The sequence below is a fragment of the Aristolochia californica genome, unplaced genomic scaffold (genome assembly GCF_029961685.1).
Source record: "Aristolochia californica isolate CCGP_79_NKW_82.1479 unplaced genomic scaffold, dmAriCali1.0.hap1 SCAF_13, whole genome shotgun sequence".
Lineage (NCBI taxonomy): Eukaryota > Viridiplantae > Streptophyta > Magnoliopsida > Piperales > Aristolochiaceae > Aristolochia > Aristolochia californica.
In genome coordinates, this window is record NW_027181804.1 from 9,574,187 (window position 1) to 9,596,148 (window position 21,962).

At 37.1% G+C, this 21,962-nt stretch overlaps 2 protein-coding genes across 3 annotated transcripts in view; both read left to right on the forward strand.

Annotated features, from left to right (window-relative positions):
* The window catches only part of LOC137948360 (glycerol-3-phosphate acyltransferase ATS12, chloroplastic-like), a 37,642-nt gene extending 34,116 nt beyond the window's left edge, over nt 1-3,526 (forward strand). For both annotated transcript variants that reach the window (XM_068794437.1, XM_068794438.1), the window contains exons 7-12: nt 36-97; nt 189-299; nt 458-536; nt 2,335-2,454; nt 2,534-2,647; nt 3,005-3,526. In XM_068794437.1, the coding sequence (XP_068650538.1) occupies nt 36-97; nt 189-299; nt 458-536; nt 2,335-2,454; nt 2,534-2,647; nt 3,005-3,145 (627 nt within the window). In that variant the 3' untranslated portion in view covers nt 3,146-3,526. The remainder of the gene's footprint in view (nt 1-35; nt 98-188; nt 300-457; nt 537-2,334; nt 2,455-2,533; nt 2,648-3,004) is intronic.
* A 471-nt stretch (nt 3,527-3,997) lies between these two features.
* On the forward strand, nt 3,998-8,797 carry LOC137948066 (TOM1-like protein 1). Its single transcript, XM_068793992.1, has 4 exons — nt 3,998-4,081; nt 4,589-5,172; nt 5,253-5,498; nt 8,133-8,797. The coding sequence occupies exons 2-4, from the start codon at nt 4,654-4,656 to the stop codon at nt 8,538-8,540; spliced, it is 1,173 nt and encodes a 390-aa protein (XP_068650093.1). The 5' UTR covers nt 3,998-4,081; nt 4,589-4,653; the 3' UTR covers nt 8,541-8,797.
* The last annotated feature ends 13,165 nt before the right edge of the window (nt 8,798-21,962 follow it).

A 21,962-nucleotide genomic window follows, 5' to 3' on the forward strand; every position in this document is an offset into this window, starting at 1 on the left:
AAATGACCTGGAACAACTGAAATCGTCTGGCTCAGACATTTGTTGCAGGTGATAGGGTTGTGACGGATCCTGTTTGCAAACCATTCAGCATGGGAAGGTGATCTCTAGTTCTTTTTGTAATTGAAACGACTCTTGTGCTTTGTCCTACTCATTGAATGCTAACAAAGTATGAATTATTTGATTACCAGAAACCTCATCTGTGTGTACTCGAAGAAGCACATGTATGACATTCCCGAGCTTGCTGAGATGAAGAAGAGAGCTAATACTCGTAGTCTGAAGGAGATGGCTTTGCTTTTAAGGTATGCTCCTTATGAGAGCTTTAAGATTTTTAATTTAAAGTCATTCTTGTAATTACAGCTTTATGTAGTTATAGTTGCCTCTTTTACTTATCTATTTTCTTATTTTATTGTTTGTATGAGTGTGTATACCCCTTTGAAGTAAGTTCTTGCTGATGAAGGTCTGGATCACAAATAATCTGGATTGCTCCAAGTGGAGGAAGAGATCGTCCAGATCCTACAACTGGAGAGTGGTTTCCGGTAAGTTAACATGCATCTTGTGTGGGATACAGTTAAATACTTGAATTATATTTTCTTTTTCTTGTGTTGTTTTGGAGTATTTTCACAATTAAAACAAGCCATAGTGTCGTTCTAATCACAATTAAAACAAGCATCATGTCATTCTAATGCCATAATATCCATTAAAACATAATGGAGTGTTTTTTTAATTGATGTTGTGGATTATGTTATAAAATTTCTGTGTAGCAATTTGTGCTAGTCTTTCTTTTTCTTCATATAATGAGAAATGTCAAGTGGCTTTAGTTTCTCCTTAGGATTAACTTGTTTGAGGAGAAAGTCATGTCAATGTTGTAAGGATATTTTATATTTAGTTTTAAGTGGGAAATGATGACATATGACGAGGGACAATCTGACTGGTATGGATTGCCAACTGTTGCTTGTTGTCAATTAGGGTGTCTGCCAAGGTAGAGTTGGACTTCTGAGAATACTGTTCTTTTAGAAAGCTACTCGGCTGTTAGTTGAAATACACATTCAATATGGGAATTCCATGAATGCTGCTTTTCTCAAAATTGGCGGACTGTTGTTCCTTTCTGAAATAAGAGACTAGAAAGCAAAATACTTGTGAAGCAGACATTTCAAAGTATGTAATTTGTCCATTTTTCGTTCTTTTACATGTTAAGATATCTCTAGCATCTAACATAATACTGATTTTATGCGAAGAAATGGCCTAATATACCTTAGCAAATAAAAGGAAAAAAGTGGAAACACATCTATAACTTTATCAGTCATCCTTAGTAACTAAAATAAGAAGTTTTCACGTTATGAAGATTTTTGTGAATATGGCACATGCTTGATCAAGTGATGTCTATAATTATCCTTAGATGTTGAATTGGGAACATTTAAATAAAATTAGGCCATGTACATGTAAATTATATTAAAACCAAAAATCATAAGTTTTTCATTTAGCACAGAGAATCAGATTTTAAAATACTTTGAAATTTAAAAAACAACATTTATGAGTAGCGCACTAGCAAGCTCAATTACACCAACAGTACTGAAAAAGGTCTTGATGCTGTTATGTAGTCTGTAATACAATAACAATATTCCATGTGTATCATAAGTTAGTATTGTTATACTTAAATACTATCATGCTAAGACTTTATTGTCAAACGCCTAGCCAATACAACCCAAAAGACCGGTCTGTTAGGGAGCGGAAAACCGAGTACTTAACCCAGACTTCAAACTCTAACACTCACCGTTCCCAAGTTCTGTATCGTTGCCCTCCGGGATTCGAATGCGGAACGTGGTGCCCAACTCTGATACCATGTCAAACGCCTAGCCAATATAACCCAAAAGACCGGTCTGTTAGGGAGCGGAAAACCAAGTACTTAACCTAAATCACAAACTCCAACATTTATAACCTCAGTAGTTAATATCTTGCAGACATCTTATATGTTAGCAAAACTATATTTTTCTCCCATCTTTGATTTCCATTGTATTTATATTTAGAATTATTGTGAAAATTGTAGCATTTTTCATAATAAGTGGCAGTCCTCTGCAAATTATAAAAATATATTGTGCTTGTTTGAGTACATTATATTTACTTTATTGACTTTCTGCCATGTCTTATCCAATCACAAGTTTACAAATGATAACAAGTATAGCATATCCTTGTTTTTCAAGATTTAATCTTATATACTGCATCTAACTTCACAAGTGACACTTGTGTTAGACTTCTTATTCACTACGTATTCTTCATGACTATTTTTGTTGTATGATGCTGCTATTTTTTTATTGGTACTGATATAAAGGGGGACAGACACCCTTTGATGCATCCTCAGTGGACAACTTACGGAGGCTTTCGTATCATTCTGGTGTACCTGGGCATATATATCCTTTAGCACTGCTGTGCTATGATGTCATGTCACCACCACCCCAAGTATGCTCCTCTTTAAGTTCCTGTGCTTTTTCTTTTATTTTTCTTGACGACAGGCTTTATGATTCTGCATTTTTTTCAGGTGGAAAAGGAAATTGGTGAGCGAAGATTGATTTCCTATCATGGTGTTGGGTTATCTGTGGGTCAAGAAATGAGCTTTGATGACATTACAGCCAGCATTGAAAGCCTTGATGAGGTAATTTTTTATATTTTTTTTCATTTTAACATGTCTTTCTTGGGAATGACTAAGAGAAAGTAAGGAAAACAAAAAAACATTAGCCATCAAATGTTTTGTGATGAGACAATATTCACTTTCAAAGGTAGCAACACTGAATGCATTTATCATTTCTGTTGAGATATTATCATGGTGGTTCCACAAAATGGTCTGCCCGAGTTCAAATCATGTTCTCTGGTGACTATGAGATGCAATGATAAATACTTCAATGTGTCTCAAAATGGTAAAAAATTGCAAATGAAGCTCCATTCATTCATTTTACATTGGCGGGAACACTGGCATATGAGTGCGAAATGACATGCTATGTTTTCTTTTCAGGCTAAGGCTGCCTTTTCACAAGCTTTATACAGTTCAGTGACGGATCAGTACAATATACTGAAGTCTGCTGTGCATGGCAACCAGGGACTTGATGCTTCCAATTCTTACGTCTCATTATCTCAGCCATGGCAGTCTTCATGAGTAGCTTGCTTTGCCTCAGGTACCATCTTGGCACTATACTATTTATAACATGATCCTCAGGTAAAAGAAATGAACTTCCAAAGAATCATTATTTCTTTTATACCTCCGAGTGCGTTGTTGGGATCCTCTCCTCAACGCCTGGAGATGTTTGCGGGCATTGCTCCATGTGGAGAATTGTGGACAAGGTCTGGAAGGGATTGTCTGATCTTCTACACATTTTGGCAGTTTGTAATGTCAACACATTAACTTTGTTTGTAATTTTTATTTCCCCGTCCACCAATCGGGGTGGAAGTTTTCTGTAAATTTTTTAAATGTAGAACAGAATTTGTTGGGCTTTGATTTAGTTCAAAGACTCTTTCTAATAAATTCATTCATTTTGTTTTTTCGGGAATTGATTAATCATTTATATGTTTTTGGTGAAAAAACCAAGTCCGTTCTGACAAACTTGTATTATTCAGTGACAATGTGCTTTAATTCCCATACACTGCAATTAAAGGATTAAATTCAATGACCTTCCCTTGGGCCCCACGTGATGGGCGCAATTTGTTACTCAATAACATTGACTTTAAAAATTTTACAAAAATTAAATTTATAATAGTCGTACGTACTCATTTTCTCATTTCCCAATGATGTGAGTCCCACCTCGAGTGTTCTCACTCGCGCTCTATCGTCCCTCGTGGGAATTTCCCGACGCGTTTAGCCGTTTACGGTTTACTTTTTAATTAAATAGAACGGGCCGACTATCCAACGGCTGGTGATAAAAGATGAGGCATCCAACGGTGAGTATCTTTCTTAATATTTAAATCTTTTCGGTGCCTTTAAGATGATATAAATTACAGAGCGAGGTAACAGATCAGACTGCAGCTCCGAGAGAAGGAGACTTGATTTCTCTCCATTGACTTCTCCGATCGATTCATCGCTTTCTTCAAGTTCAAGGTATAATTTTTTCTCCACAATTTCCCTTTTTTCTAATTTGCACGATGATTTTTCTCTTGTCAATGGTTCTGGGTTGTGGATATTGGATTTGTTTTTTATTGTTTAATATCTTTGGCTGCTGCTGGGAGGTTTCAATTTGTATGAAAAGTTTTTTTTGTTGAATTTTGATGCTTTTAGAGGGAATGCTTCATTTTCTGGGTCGCAGAACTGTTGGAAGCTTTATGCTTGATTCTGCTGAAAGCATGTGCTTGTGATATAGGTCTTCTTTTGAGTACCAGGCATTAAGTTTCTTGGATCGGTAAAACGTTTTCATTCTTTTATTGAGTTTCTTTATTACGAGTATACTTGTGTCTTTTCTGCTCAGCTTGCTGTGTTTCCTGGGTATGATCGCGAGTAAACTGTTTACTCTTGTTCACAATTTTACTTTTCTTGCCGAAAATTCTGATGCTTTTTGTCAGTTAATGATTTTCGGATTCTCATGTGCTGGAGTATTTGGAATTTGTTTAGGTTTTCTGTGCCGACAACCCTTTGGAACCTGACAGAGATTAGGGTTTCCCTTTGGTGGTTCGACAATGAGTGACAATCTGATGGAGAAAGTTAGCGCCTTTGGCGAGCGCTTAAAGATTGGTGGGGCTGAGGTTGGTAGGAAGATGTCAGCCGGCATGACATCCATGAGCTTCAAAGTGAAAGAGCTCCTCCAGGGACAAAACCAAGCAGACAAGATTGTTGAAGATGCCACTTCCGAGAGCCTGGATGAACCCGATTGGTCTGCCAATTTAGAAATCTGTGATATGATCAACACTGAAAAGGTCAACAGTGTTGAACTAATTCGTGGTATTAAGAAACGAATTATGCTGAAAAGTCCGAGAGTTCAGTATCTAGCTCTATTCTTATTGGAAACCTGCGTAAAAAATTGTGAAAAGGCTTTCTCTGAGGTGGCAGCTGAGAGAGTCTTGGATGAAATGGTGAAGTTGATTGACGATCCTCAAACTGTAGTCAACAACCGGAACAAAGCTCTTATTTTGATAGAAGCGTGGGGAGAATCAGGGAGTGAACTTCGCTATTTACCAGTTTACGAAGAAACATATAAGGTATTCAAGTTTTTATATGGTTACTGTTTAGGGTCATCCTTTTTAGGTGATACTCATTTTTATGTGTTGTTCTTTTCCAGAGTTTGAAGTCTAGAGGTATTCGATTTCCTGGGCGTGATAATGAGAGTTTGGCACCTATATTTACTCCTCCACGCTCTATTTTGGAGTCAGAAACAAATATGGGTCTGTATCCTCAGCCCCCCCCTGAGTTTGTACCTCAAAGCTTTACTCCAGAACAGACAAAAGAAGCATTTGATGTTGCACGGAACAGTATTGAGCTTCTTTCTACAGTTTTATCATCTTCTCCACAACAAGATGTTTTGCAGGTAAGTTAGTTTTATTTGATGGTGTTGACGAAATCTAGGTATTCCAGTTAAACTGTTTTAGAGAGTTGAACCCCATATATCACAAGGTAAGGTAGAAACGAACAGGTTGTGTGCTTGGAATTTTGAACTTGTTTTGACTTCTGACGTAAATTACAAACGTGGTACTTATGCATTTGCTTAAAAAAGAAACTGTTTCTCAGATGTTTTAAATGACTTGACCTTTTTCTAAAGAAAAATGCATGCCTGAACACTAGAAAACAAATAGTAGTTTTTGGATCATTTATCAGCTTATCATTCACTTACCATTGATATCGATGCAGTTTCAAAATGTTCACATCCTTGTCTGCTTTTGAATGTGGAATGAACATAAAATAAATAGGACTTAGTTCTCAAATTCTTTGGAAGCTAACATGTTTGGAAGAATTTTTATTTTTATTTTTTTATTCTATTCCTTTTCTGTATGTTGGTTAATACGTTAATACCCTTAGCCTGGGTAAGACTTGATGTCAGGATTGGAGTCTAATCCTTAGGCTTGTACTATTTCCTGGTAAGAGGTCAATGCTTGCAGAAGCGAAATTGTCGGTTTTACTTTTTTACATGAGGACAATTTGAAAGTTGGAAGGAGTGTTGTTCAATACTGTTGTGGCCTTTCAATAAGGTTTGTTTTATTAAAGTTGACTAGCAGCTACTTGTAATGGAAACTCTTTGCTTGTCTAACTATGTAAGTATATAGATATTTATTTGGCAAGCTTATTTCAATGGACCACCTTGATGGACATCAAAAGCTCTACCTCATTCTCTGAAACATACAGAAATTCTCATCTTGAGATCCTCAAAACTATTTTTGTGTAAGCAAGAGGATTTCTCTCTTTTTCTTTATCTTTCTATTCTCTTTCTGCTGAAACCATCTACATCTTTCCAAAACCTAATGTCAGAAAAGAAATCTTGCAAAAATCTCCTATCAGAAAACCTTATCATCACCACGTCTTTATGTTCAGATCATTTAACACTGAATACCAATGAGTTTTGAGGGTATAGAACCCAAAAAACCCTCATTTGTTATTGCTATTTAGGTATCTCTGTTTGTCTTTCTCTTCATTAGATCATTTATTTCGATGAAAGTAAACAAGGCATGGAAGAGATGAAATTAAATATAAAAGAAAGACGAGACCTGTTGGTCCACTTACAGTTTGGACCTGGATTGGGGCCAGAAACTGGCACTTCATCTCTAATTTTTTTTTTGAACACCAGCAATGAAGGAAACTTCAAACTGGATATGTTAATATCAACATATAGACTACTTCTCCTGAATAATTTTTTTATAATTTTACTTTTTGGAAGAAGTAATACCTCTAATATACCTGTTTTTGAATTTATCCATGGGACCAAGGAAAATCACTCCAGATATCATTCATCAAACTCTTCAGATATCATAATTCAACATGAATTTTTGGCTGTCAAGAGTGTGCAAACAGTACTGGAGACCATAATTTCATGATTTTTTGAGTAATCTAGGCAAGCCTCAAGGTACAGATCTCATAGCTGCAACTCTTTGCCCAACAGTGGTTAGTGTCTTAGTGGAGAATAGAAGGTTTTTTGTATGAGATAGGTGAAGCCTTGTTGGGGGAGAAAGAATGGTGATAGCCTATTTCAAATCATTAACAGGCAGTTTGAACCATTTTCCCAGTCTCTTAATTAAATCAAAATATTTTCACCAAAGTGGTGTCCGAAGTTGCAGTTAATTAAGAAGAGGAGCATTGGCCTTTTCCTACAGTACAATAAAGTTGCAGAATTAGTTGCCTAAAGTGCTCATACTTACTTCAGTTCAGAGACTCGAACTCATAGATAATCCGGTTTAGTTCAGAACTAGTAGCTTTCACTATGCCCTTGCTCGTTGCCTTTATTCCCCTCGGTTTTGAACAAGATGTGGATCTTAGTGCAAGCTCTGAAAGACGGTCTAGGTTCCTTGTGGCTTTCAAGCATTACCTTGATGTGAGTACCTTGGTCTCCTGTTATTTGACCTGGTTATATCTTTGGTGTCTCATTAAGGTAGTAATTCTGACTTTTTTTTTTTTTTTTTTTTGAATGAAGTAATTCTGACTTTATTGAAGTGTCAAATGCAGAAATATTTGCTGGTGATTCCTGGTGATCATCACTAAAATATTATTTAGCACGATGGATTTTGTTTTTTTTTTTAATCTCTATGTGTCTGATTTCTGGATACTAATTTAGAGGTCGGCAGGATGCTTTAATTATTTTCTTCACATTTTGCTTTAAATGATCATGGATAATGATAAGTAGTACCCTTCTTGCTTAATTCAGAAAAAAGAAATGGTATATCAGGTTTTTAGTGACCCTTTATGTTCCCTTGTTTTCTCCCAAACCAATTTTAGTTGCAGTTAGCATGGTTTTTGGCCAGTTTCTGGTCGTGTAGTGGCAGTATTTGCTCTTTGAGGTGATTAATTCTTGCTTTAAGGACCAATGGTCATCTCATGGTGGAGCTTGTTGATATGGGAAGATGCAGTATGTTTTGATATACATAATTCAATTTGCAACCCTTGCTAGGAAGATTGTCGTAAATGCATCTGGTATTATGAGAGTCCATTTAAATGATTTTTTTTTTTCAATCCACAGGATGACTTAATGACGACTCTCGTGCAGCAATGCCACCAATCACAGTTCACAGTCCAAAGAATCATAGAAACAGCCAGTGACAATGAAGCGTTACTCTTTGAAGCATTGAATGTAAATGATGAAATCCAGAAGGTCCTCTCCAAGTTTGAAGAGCTGAAGAAGTCTTCAGCAGCTCTCACTGAGCCAGAGCCTGCAATGATACCTGTTGCTGTTGAACCAGAGGATTCTCCTCGCATGGGTAAAGAAGAAGCTTTAATTAGAAAACCAGCAGGATCTCAAACTCGTGGGGGAGAAGAGGACATCTTAGACGATCTTGATGAGATGATATTTGGAAAGAAAGGAAGCCCGTCGGACGGCCAGGGTCCCAAGAAGCAGCAGCAGACTGACGATAATCTGATTAGATTTTGATGTTTCCTAATAGATTAGAGGTCTCAGATGGTGTGGATATTGAACTTGTGAAAGCTGTGTATCACAGAAATGCGTTAAGAGTGATGGCTCATGGGTTTTAGGGCACTGGGTAGTGTACAAATTTTTTTTCACATTGTTGATTTGGATATTGAAGTGAGCAAACGGGTTGGACCAATTTGTGTAAATTCTGAACCTTGTGACTGCTATATGGTAAAAAGACCACTAGATCTTGTCTGAGTTTGAGTTATACTGGGAAATACAGGCTAATCAGCGTCTTCTCTCCTCTGTTGAAGTGATGATGGCTGAAGGTGAAAAGCCAGCTCCATTGTCCTGCAGATCCAATCTCATCGACAAGATCAAGGTTCAGTATTATTTTTCACTTCTCCATCACTATTCAGAAGGAGATTCGAACTCACACAAGAAAAAAAGAAATCAGCAAAAAGGAATGGATTTGGAAGTTGCCAGATGCCAATTCCCACTAGCATAAGTCGGAGTCGCTGCCGATGGAGAAGAAGACAAATCAAACTACGTTATTTTTCTTCGAACGAGGTTCCACCACAAAACCAGAGCGCTTCTCCGTAATCTTATGGTGCATGCACGAGGTTTTCGAATAATCCCACTTCTCCACGCAATTAAATATAACCCCATTTCCCCTGTTAGCTTCCACGAACATGTCGTACTTTTAGCTTTTTTCCCGTTCACGTTGGAAGAATCAAAACATTGAATTACGCTCACATTTTGGAATTCCTCGTGCCTTACTTTATTGCAGACAGCCTGTTCGATTGCAGTTTACTTGTTTCTACATTCTCACGTTGAATGATTCAAAATTTGATATCATATTTATATTTTTCTAAATCTTAATTACTATTATGTTGAAAATAAAATATAGAAAAATCTTACCTGACTCTTCAAGGAGTAATTAATCTCACATACCCAAAATTATTATAGTGGAGTCTTAAATGAGTCTTATAGGAGGATATTTCACATAAGAGTCTCAATTAAAAAATTATTTTAGTTATATTGGTCTTTTATTAATGTTTGGACTTCTCTTTTTAGTATTTAATTTTGAGTGTAACTGCGATAAAAGTAGTTTAATTATAAGTAGATTATACTTGTTTCCTCTATTATAAATAAAAGCTTATATACTCAAATTACATCAAGTTCGTGAAGTATTTCTCTTTTCTATAAATTCAACATGGTACCATAATGGGTTATGTGAGTTGACTCGATCAAACTACAAAGATATTATGAACCTTCTCTGATCTATCATCTCTAATAGTTTAGGTTCGTCTTTTATCTTTTTTCTTTCTATTCTATCCTAGTACCTGTTGTTTTCTTGGAGTATGCACCTCCATATTGAACTTTTAATATTATAAATTATATACTGACAGAAAGATCTTAGAGTTTACTTTCCAATTTAAAAAAAATTTTGGGCAGAGTTTTCTATAAAGAGAAATTGATATTTGAAGCAGCAAAGGTTAGACTACAAGAGAAGTTTGAGCAACAACATAAAACTTTAACTTTCAAAGCATTTTATATCATGAAGAACAAAACTTTATATAGAGAAGTATATGTCAAAATATATATCTGTAAGTATATTTTCTTACCTATTAAAGAAATTCTCAATCTGTGTTTTTTAGATGGAGATATCAATATCGAAAGAGTCAATGGTCATGTTGCCCAAAGAAGAAAGAGTACTTAGTTTGACCATATGACAGGGTACGAAATCTATCAGATTCTTTATCTCAAAAGATGTATATTTTATGAAGCAAAATTATACTTAAATAAAAGGTATCAAAGTCTAGTTTCATAAAGAGAGAATGTCAATCCGATCTATATGTAAGGAGATTTCCACATTTGAGTTGACAACCATCAAACTACATAATGAAGAAAATAAGTCATAAAATATTCAAGAACATATCTATTTATGTCAAATTAGGTATCAAATTAAAGCTCTTTGAGTTTAATTCTTTATGTACCAAATGGTTGGTGATTCTAATATATATTGTGGGAGATATTGATATCATAAATACAAAGGTCCATTATGCCAAAAACCTCTCATTTATCCCTATTTTATCTCCTATTATCTTTCCATGCATTGGTGTAAATTGAGTTTTCTTTTCTCCTATAATCCTAGTTTTTTAACCAAAATTTTCTTCCAATCATAAATTTTTCTTCACAATTAATCACTCCATGATGTGCTGATTAAAGGTATACAAAAATTTCATGCTTTAATATTGTTTTCAAGTTTTGCGTTTTTGTTACTTGGTTATGTATCTTATGCATCGTCAACTCCGAAAATTACGGCCACCCTCCAAAAATATTTATAGTTGGTAAAATTTATTAAGTTCTACCATTATATTCCCCCCTAGTTTTTTTTTTTTTAAAAAAAAAAGGTCATAGTCTAGATTCGTTTGGAAGTATGAATGTTGCATACTCATCTTATTTCGATTAAAGTTGTTTTCCTCTAGTATTTGTTCATTTTATGTTCGTGTATTTTCATTACTTTAGAACAATGCCTATATCCACGACCTAAAAAGTATAAGAGTATACCCAACATCCAGTTTGAGTAAAGTCTTTTGTTCTTCACCCAGTAGGTGATTTGTGTCTGAGCTACCCTTAAAAACTGAGTAGACTATTCATTGTGCCCTAAATTTGAGTGTATTTTATACTACGACCATTTGATGGGGGTTTAGAGTTTTGTTGTACGCTTAAGAGTGATTTTCTTTTCTCATGTTGCGTTTTGTCCAAACTAGTTCTTTATATCATTTTATCCCCAACTTGAGGGAGAGAAGAAGAAGAAGAAGAAGAAGAACAAGCAAGAGATATTTTATTCCACATGTTGTGGTAATTTTTATGTGATCAAAATATTCAAGAAAGGGGGAGAACAAAAGATGAAAAATTTGCATCTATAAAGAATTTTATGAGTAAAAGAAGATTGAAGACTAATTTTTTTTTCTTGCAAACTAAAGTTATAAACTATAACTTGAAGGGGAGTGTTAAAGAGCTGATATAAAAGAGTATGACATGACTTTCACAGTAAGTAGTCTCACAAAACCAAAATTAATATGGTGGAGTCTTAAAAGAGTCTCAGAGGAGGAGGTCTCACATAAGAGTCTTAGTTAAAGGTGTTTTAGTTATGTTAGTGTTATATTTATGTTTAGTTGTTCTATTGTTATAATACTTATTAATGTATGACTTTGGGTGTAACTAACATAACCTTAGTTTAATTCTAAGTGGATTCTACCTATTTACGTTGCAATGGCAAGGGTCCAATATCTATGGTCGACTCGACTCAATCGTGCCGGTCCTTTCCTACAGACAACATGTTCCATGATTTGCACAGATGAGAATAAGCGGCGGATTCTGATGTCAGGGTAGGCTTGAGCGTGACTCCCACCCAACCAACATCTTCATTACTCTCCCTGCAACTTTTCCGTTCCCATTGGCACGCCGTTTTGTCCTCGAACCCAGGTTTCGAAACGTTAGTTTCTTTTTCTAATCTTTAAATGATTCACGGCCATGAATGCAGTCTCGGATGATCCCTCTCGTCTCGACGATAACCAGTGCTGAGTAGCAACTAGAAAGTCGGACCTTCGTTTTGTTTTTTTGCTCCCTAGATCATCTACGAGAGCATCATAACGAGAGAGAGTCGGAAAGCCTTTTGGGGTCTCTCGTGAGATTACAAATGTTTAGATGACTACGTATGTTCATGTGCTAATCGCCTAATGTTTACTGTTGATTTTTAGGACTTTATAGATTTAGTTCATAGAGAAAAAGGGAGAGAAACCCAGAGAAAACTGGAGGAAAACGGTTATGGACTAAGATATTGCTCTGAAGTATCCACCACCACCACCGTGTCCCTCCATAGGACAACGATTCTCAAGTGGTAGAGTAATATATGATATTAAAGGGGGAAAGTAACATAAATTTAATAATAAGTTCCTCCGTCATGGACTTCTAACCACAAAAATGTGATATTTTTTACGGGGATGAAGTTTCTCTGTCAAGGACTTCCAACCACAAAAATTTTGATATTTTTAATGGGGGATAAAGTTCCTCCGTCATGGACTCTCAACCACAAATAATTTTGATATTTTTTATGAGGATGAAGTTCCTCCGTCATGGACTCCCATCCACAAAAATTTGATATTTTTGATGGGGATGAAGTTCCTTCGTCATAGACTCTCAACCACAAAATTTTGATATTTTTGACAAGGATTAAGTTCATCCGTCATGGACTCCTAACCACAAATAAATTTGATGTTTTTAACGGGGTTGAAGTTCCTCTGTCATGGACTCCCAACCACAAACATTTGATATTTTTGACAGGGACATAAATAAATAATAGTATGAGGCCACCCCTTCTTCAATAATAATGTCTCATCAAAAGAGACACAATAGCAACAGTTGAAATGGGTTTGGCTTGGGCCCATTTAACACGATCCAAAATAATCCTTAAAAAATAACCCATGAAATGCTCATATTTGTTATAAATAATATACTGACCAAAAAATAATCCGTCAATTCTTCAAAAATAATAATCCAGCAAGATAAACAATTTTATCTAGTCGTGCCGAAATATGTAGAAATTTTGGGCACATATACCGAGGCAAAAAATTAAGTGGCCCGAGTCAGGTTGATCCAAACCGAGTTGGTCCTAGTTGACTCAGACTGTAATAGAAGTCACGCGAAAGCTGCTGAGTCAACTCGGTCCGGGTTGCGGTAGAACTAGCGCTGGGTTAACTCGGCGCTGATTGAAATATTTGAACAGTGTCGTCTTCTTCTCCACGGCGCCGAATGGAGATCAGAAAGCGTAGCCGGTGATGAACAGCAAGAACCAGAAATAGTTGGTGAAGGAATTTCAGAAATCAACAGACTCATCGTCCTCCCGAAGCGGCAACCAAGCTGGAGCAGGAAAGGCCAGCCAAAAATAATCTATCTTTGGAAGTTACGGAAACAGCAGAACCAGCGAGGAGATTCTGAATCAATAGAGTCGTCGTCCAGAAATGACAACACGGCGGGATAAAACCACAAGACTTTCCAAAAAACATAGACAACAACAATGGAGAGCGATCTTCTAAAAACGGCAACATTTTCTGGCTGGACTCGCGAGTCCGGGTCTCGGCAGAACAGAGCGGCCGGCTGATTATAATTGGTTTCCTAACTTAGGAACCAATTTAAATCGGCAATAGAGCTTCTTCCCCCAAGAGCAGAAAATCAGAGCTCTTCGGGAGGCAACTTTCCAGATTAGATCAGTGAACGAAAAATTGATAGGAAACTTGCCCAGATAGAACAAGACTTTTACCAGCAATATTTTTCGAGAACATCAAGAATGTCCAGAGAGCAACTTTGGACGAGCAGAGACTGGATAGGCTGGATCAAGCCAGTCACAATCTGCCAAACAAGCTCCAGCCGAGCAGGATATATGGCAACCAGAATATCAGACCAGACAACGATGATTAGCAACGAAGTTGCCTCTCTTGCTGGAATGATTTGGAATGAAGGCAACTTTCCAAGGTAATTTACTGAGACAACGTTCTTCAGGCACCATGAGAGTGCTTGCAGACTCTCTTCACCATCATTCACCGAGAGATTAGACTTCTAATCTGATACCCACAACAATTTCCAAAGAGAGATAACAAAGAAACAGAGAACGATGGCAGACACAATGACGAGCAAAGCAATATGATTTAATCAAGGGAAGCAAAAATAAAAAATAATGCATGAGACTAAAGATGAAAGGGAAAAAAATTCTAACAACGTTCAAGAATAAAACTTAAAAAACCATAGTCGGAGTCCTGAAAATAAAAGCTCTAATACCATGTTAATTTTTAGGACTCTATGGATTTAGCTAATGGAGAAGAAGGGAGAGAAACCCATTGGGATAAAACCGGAGGAAAAAAGTTATGGACTTGATTATACTAACCCTCCCCCTGAAGTTCTATTTGTAGATTTATGAAACTACTGTATTATAATAATACCCCTGAACTTAGGGTTTAGAGTGTAGGGTTTTAACCCAGGAACTTTAACTTAATTACATCAATGTCATTTCAATGTGATGACATTTTATTTACCATCCTGCCATCAATGTATGTGGGCCTATGAGCCTCTCCATGGTTTATGGGCCTTGAGCCCATCTTCTATTTCTCTTGGATACATGGGTCTTCTTTGGTCTTATGGGCTTGGGCCCATCTTCTAATACACTTGGATATGTGAGCCTTCCTTGGTCGTGTGGGCGTGAGCCCTGCCTTCCAACATTTACGACATGAATACCAAATATAAATAGATTTTTATTTAAATGGATATTTATATAGCTTTATAATATGGTAAAAATATATTTACATATTTCAGTATTTTGATTTTCACGATTTAAATTTGATTTTGACATGCAAAAATATTGCTCAATTTGGACCATGCAAAAATTGTATATAGTATGACTTGAACCCAGCTTCACATGGTATAAGAGCAGTTCGATCTCCCATTTCTCTAATCGCAGTTTTTTTCAGCGAGAAGCTTCTCCTGTGTGCATCGTTGCTCTACTTCCGTTGATGCCCACCTTTATGCACCAGTATAGTCATCGCCCATCAAATATCTGTCCCGACACGAAGACCACCAGGTGTACCCCCTTTCTCAGCCAACTCGTCATCGTCGCGTCCTACGGCTTCCTTCTCTTCCGCAGAACTTGTTCACTCGTGTCCCATGACTTCCTCTTCCTTCTCATAGTCGTTGGCACCGACGTAGTCTTCGTCGACCCGCCACGGCTCTCGACATCGAATTATCTTCTCATATTCTCCCTTTTCATACCCTCATCCATATGATTACCATTAAACTTTCCACAACATACTTATGTGAAAAAGTCAACTTCTTTTTCTTTTGGAAAGTCAAAATCTCATCAATTATGTGGATGGAACCCTAACGCCACCACCTCAATTTGCTGCCACAAATTCTACTACCCCAATTGTTGAATATTTTCAATGGAGTGCAATGGATCAATACCTTCTCAGCCTCCTCCTTTCCTCCCTCACCGAGGAGGCCATGGCTGAAGCCGTTGGTCTCTCCACTACATGCAAGGTCTGGCTCGTTTTGGAAAATGCTTTCAGTCATCGCTTGAAGACTTGGGAAATCCAACTCAATGACGATCTCCGGCAGCTAAAGCGCGGAAATTAATCTATTGTAGCTTATACCTGCGTTTTCAAGGGTCTCTACTATCAACAGACCTGCTAACAACACTGACAAACTCACTAGTTTCTCTGTGGACTTGGCGCCGAATTTTCCACCTTCTACGCCACACAAATGGCCCTCATGTGTTTCCCCTGTTTCTCTGACCTCGTCTCTAGAGCTGAGAGCTTTGAGCTCTTTAAGAAATCTCTAGAGAGATCTGTCTCTCTAGTTGCTACTTTCACTGCCGCACCTCGTGGATCGGACTGATCGACCTGCCGCGGCTTTGGTCGCTCATGGTCGAACCAATGGTTTTGACTATAATTATGTCAACCAGAGCCGAACTCATTCTGGACAAGGGTGCCACCTTCCTCGCTATGAGCTATGTCGTCTTGATGGTCACTATGCTGATTGATGCAACCAACGTTATGCTCGCAGTGAGTCCAATGAGTCTCATGCCCATCTTGTCGAGGCTTTCACGTGGTATCAGAGCAGATACTCGTATGTGAGCCTCCACCGAAATTATCGACATGTAAGAGCCCAGAGGGCCTACACGTGAGAGGGAGTGTTAAGGAATAATCTCACCTGGATTAGTGAGAACAAATATGTTGCTTTTATTAGTTGGGAAAAAGGTTTCCAAAGATGGCTAGTCATTTTGGAATTGGTCTTGGATCCAAATTCACAGTATGAACTTTATATTGGACAATTGAATAAATTTTTTGTACATGCTTACAAAGAATTATAATAAAATTAACTTCAAAATTTCTATATTTTTTATGAGTCAAACTCAGATTTATTAACAAGAAACTGAATTTATTAATATTGTAAAGAGATAAAGTTAATTAACTTAAAACCCAAGGATACATTAACAAAAATCCTTAGGCAACCTACTCAATTCACCCCGTGCCCTGTCCTTATATAGATGTCATGATGATTTTGTCTTTTGAATGGTCCCTTTGTATTTCTTTCTAGCATCTTCTCCCTCCATTTTTCGTTCTACCAATTTCAGGGTTAGGATTTACACAATCGGTGGGACCTACTTGTCATGGATAAGGTAGACATGACCCACCAATAGTGAATAATTTTATCAAGTGAGAACCCGGACATCCCATGGTCTAGTTTTCAATATCTTAAATCATATGATGTTGAATGGAAGGTTGTGATTATGGATAGAGGACTAACAGGAGAGTTCATCCAAGGGAAAGGCGAAGAATCTCAAGCAATTATATTATCTTATTTATGTATCATGTCTCATGAAGAGGTAAAATTAGTGAAATGGGATGTACTCTTGACTTGACAGACTAGGTGTTGCGAGTAGGGGTGGCATCGAACCAAGCCGGTTCGCGAGCGGCTCCAGATCGGCTTGGTTCCAGCTCGGTTTAATTCGATTTATCTGGATCCCAAACCGAGTTTGAGATCCTGGTAAAGCTCGTTTGTGTTAACAAGCCAAACTCGACCGAACCATGGTTCGGTTCGAAAGCTCGCGAGCTGGCTAGTTAACGGGCTCGAGATTCTGGACTCGAGACCGAGAGCCAGAGCGGGAGCGAGAGCGAGGGGGGGGATCTTCCTCCCCTCGTCACCGTCGTGCCCCTCCGTCCACTATTGTCGCCGTCCACAGTTGCTCGACGAACGCCTTCGCTGCTACTTGGTTCCATTTTCTTCCTTCGATTCTTCCTCCCCTCGTTTGCCTTCGCCTCTATTTTCTCCGCTATTGTCATCCCCAATGACAAGTCCTCACCAGCGCCGCTAGACCCCTTCCCTCGGCATCGTCTCGGCGGGAAAATAGAGAGACCTAAGTTAAACCTCCTCCCCCCCCCCCCCCCCCCCCATGCGTGAAGACAAATTCGCACATGCGAGATAATAAGCAAGTGGAAAAAAACTCTTTCTTAAACTCCGGTTGTCCCTTTTCATGGCTCTTGAAGAAATTGAAAAGACATTTTAGTAGAAATATGTTTCTAGGGACTATTAGTGGGTTTTTAAAAAAAATATTGAAAAGACATTTTTAGTAGAAAAACATTTCTAGGGACTATTAGTGCCTCATGTTTTTTGGAAATATTTTTCTAATTGAAAATTCTTATTAAAAAATCATATAATTTTCTAAGTAAGATTTTCCTGCTAAGATGGGCTAGAAAACCTATAGAAATTTTTTGAATAAGTATTTGACAATTGATGTTGTAATACTTTTAGCATGAGGCAATTTTCATAGCAATTTTGTGTTTGACATTTTATTTGAATAAAAATTTATCAATAAGTATAGTAATATATTAGATTGATTATTAATTTTTATTTATTTTCCTAGAAGAGGCAATAAGAGGTCCATTTAACTTTCCTAAGAAAATTTTAAAATATTTCTTGTAATTTTCTTGTAAGTCATTAATAGTAATAAGATTTTATTTAAAAGACTTTTTGGAAATATGTATCATAGGAAAACATTTACAGTTTTTCCTAGAATATAATTTTTCAACCAGGGGCACTAAGGAGGCCACAATAAATAAGCTAGACAATATTTGGGGTAAAAAAGATTAATATTGATGCGTTCTAATCCATTATTGAGATTCAATCCTAAACCTCCCCTATCATTCTTTTTTTAAAATGTATGCATAATTTTATATATAATTTATTGGACATATATTTTGTCTAGAGTATTAAATGTAGGTTAAGCTTGAACTCGGCTAGAGCTCGAGCTCAAACTCAGTTAAAATTATTAGGGTCGGCTCGAGCTCGAGTTCGAAATATTTAAATCAAACTCGGCTCGAACATAGGAAGGTTCAAACTCAGCTAAATTCGATGTCACCTTATGCCCAATTTTAAGTAGAGGTCATGCTTAATTTTATGTAAAATGTATGCATAATTTTATATACAATTTATTTGACATGTATTTTTTGAAAAGTTTTAAATGTATGTTGAAGCTCGAACTCGAGACTTAAATTTTTTGAAAAATTTTAAATGAATGTTGAAGCTCGAACTCGGTTCGAACTTGGTTAAAATTATAGGGCTCAAGCTCGATTACAATTTTAGGCTCGAACCTAGGTTCGACTCGAGCTCGAGTTCGAAATATTTAAATCAAACTCGGCTCAAACATAGGCAGGTTCGGGATCAGCTCGCTCGATGCTACCCTAGTTGTGAGTGCAAAACAGGTGGAAATGCCACATGCAGTACTGAAAACGCCACACCGGAACCACTCCTCTGCTCCCTCTCGTGTTGCTTTCGTTTTTATCTCTCTGGTTTAAGTGAACCAGACAGACCCAGAAGGGCAGATTTCCACGTTCATCTGTTTTGTTAGCTCTTGTTGTATTTTCTTGGGGTCATTTTTATCAGCTCATGTTGGGAAGAGTCTATGATTCGGGAATCCCAGTATTTGGTTTGGACTCGGGGTAGTGTTTTTGGAGCTGGTACTGGAGGACTTTGGTGAAGTTGTCATTGGAGTTATCGATCTTTGGCGGAAATTCATCTGTAAAAAGCTTCTTTTGGGTGGTCTCGGAGCATATGCTTATGCATTTTGGTTTCTCATGTATCAATGAGTTGTCCGTCCGTTAATGTTCCTGGGGGAAATGGATTGCGGTTTCTCGCATTTGGCGGCCAAGTTTGCGTTCTTCCCGCCGGTTCCGCCAACGTACAGTCTCAAGAAAGAGAAGGACGGGAGAGTGGTGGTTTTGGGTATTCCTCGCGACAGTGCCACTGACGTTCTTCTGGTTGACACCAAGCATGGTAACAAAATCGTTGCTTTCTATCTGAGAAATCCGTATGCTCGCCTGACGGTGCTCTACTCGCACGGCAACGCGGTTGATCTCGGCCAGCTATATGATCTCTTCGTGCAGCTTAAGATTAATCTCAGGGTTAATTTGATGAGGTCAGTTGCTGTTTTTGCTACTTTTCCTTACCTGTTTCATAATTTTCTTTTCCTGTTGATTGCTGCCCCCTTCTACCACGGTCATCCAGTTTTTACTGTATCTTTGAAGTTTGATTATACTGCTTATTAGTATCAAATTTTGCTCGAAATCGTTGTTTTTTTCCTTTTGATAATATTTTTTAAGGAATGATGCCACCACTCCCTCAATAACAGGAAGTCATGAATAACCTTGACGGGAGGTTGGCTAATAAGATATATGGTTTGGCCCCCAATCTCAAAAACTCACTCACCCCTTCAGTTTCACACCATTACTGAGAGTGATCAAAGAGCGGAAGTACCAAACAGAAATAGAGAACAGAACGCCGGTGATTTCTACACAGAATCTGATCGTATGGAAGGAGGTATGATTTCTGGCTTCTGTTTACATTTTATATAGTGAATTTCATAAAGTTAAAAATTCATGTTTAGTTTAACAATTGGTATCAAAGCAATACCTCTGATCTTGCGTGTCGATTCTATTTGATTATTTTTTGTGTGCTTTCTATATGAGAATTATGTGCGCTCACTGCGTGCAACAGTTGGGGTTCTCATTGGTGAATAGCGTCGGAGGAAGACGCAACGCTGACGCCGGCAACCATTCCGAAAGGTTTGCTGTGGTTGACATCGTAAACAAACAAAAAAAAATGTTGTTGCCAACTGTCTCTATGCGCTCACGCCCGACGATCGGAGGCTATCGCATCGGCGAAATACATCGGAGCTAGCACCAGTGACCATTCCGAAAGGTTCGTCGGCGTCGACGACTTTAAGGAACACCGGCGGAATGCCAGCGAACCTAATTTTCTACGTGCAGCTGGAGGTTGAAGACAAACTCCAATGCACAGAATCATGGTTAATTAAAACCATAATGTATTTTGATAAATACGAGCACGTTGGTTTGAGCTGAGTCATCTGCGACTCGCCGTTCCAACTTGGCAACCGAGTCTCAGGTTGGGGCGACTTGGTGTAAAAATTAAATAAATAAATAACCGACGGTTCAGATCGATTTGGACAGGTTGAATTGGTTCACCCGTTCCAACTTGCCAAACCGAGCTGCCCGAGAGAGGACCGAGCTGACTTGGTTCTCAAAATTAATTTTTGCTCCAACGGAATTCGAACCCGCGTGCTAGAAACAAATCCGGAGCCAATGACCATCAAGCCCAACAGTCTTTATGCGTCTAATATGATGCATTTTATTACTTGTAATTATTTTTATGCGTTTTGACATATACAAAAATGCATGAAATTACATGTTATGCATAATATTACAGTTTTAAATTATGTATATATTATGAGAATATTTTGTGCATAATGATAACTTATTAGTGTTAGTTAAGATTATGTAATTCTTGTTATTCTCGTGTAAATTTCGCATTTATGCGATTTAATATCATGTGATCCATATAATTTTTATTAATTAGAGAGTAACCACATCATCTTTAATTGAATAAAAAATATATATTATGATTAGGATCACATAAAGATTATTAGACATTAATTATAAAAAAATTTACTTTATATAATAAATCTTATCCCACAAGAATTTTTATTATATTTAAGTTTATTAGTTAGGATAAAATATCAAGTTATTCATAATTTACCCAAAGGAATTATGAATTCATACATAATTTGTTAGTTTTATCATAAAGTTCAATCATAAAGAAAATGTAGATATTAATTGTAATTAATTATACTTAATATAATAAATTTTATCCCACAAGAATTTTTATTATATTTGAGTTTATTAATTTGGATAAAATATCAAATTATTTATAATTTACCCACAAGAATTATGAATTCATAAATAATTTGATAGTTGTATCATAAAGTTTACTCATAAAGAATAATGAATCTGCTTGAATTAAAAATTTTAGCCCACAGACATTTTTTTTATGTCAAAAGATTCAATTTTTAAGCATGATTTACATTGGTAAAACATAATATTTTATTCAAGCCTCGGTTTTAACATAAACATGTAATTTGTAATTGTATGCAGTTGAACAACCTTTAAATTTCTCAAATATTCATTGTGATATCCTTGATCTTAAGGGAAATAATTATAAGGTCTGGAAAGACTTCATTTAGGGTGGATGGACATAGACTATGCTATTAGGAAAAATGGACCACCAGCAATTACTAATACCAACACTGCAGCTGAAATCACACTTTATGAACGATGGGAGAGATCTAATCGCCTCAGTATAATCGCCTCTGGTGGGAAAATGTCAAAGACTTGCTAAAAGCCATTGATGAATAATTTGTCACTTCAAACAAGGCATTAGCAAACACCCTAATCATGAAGCTCTCATCCCTAAGGATCACCCGTATGAGAGGTGTGTGCGAGCACATCATGCAAATGAGGGATATTGCGGCTC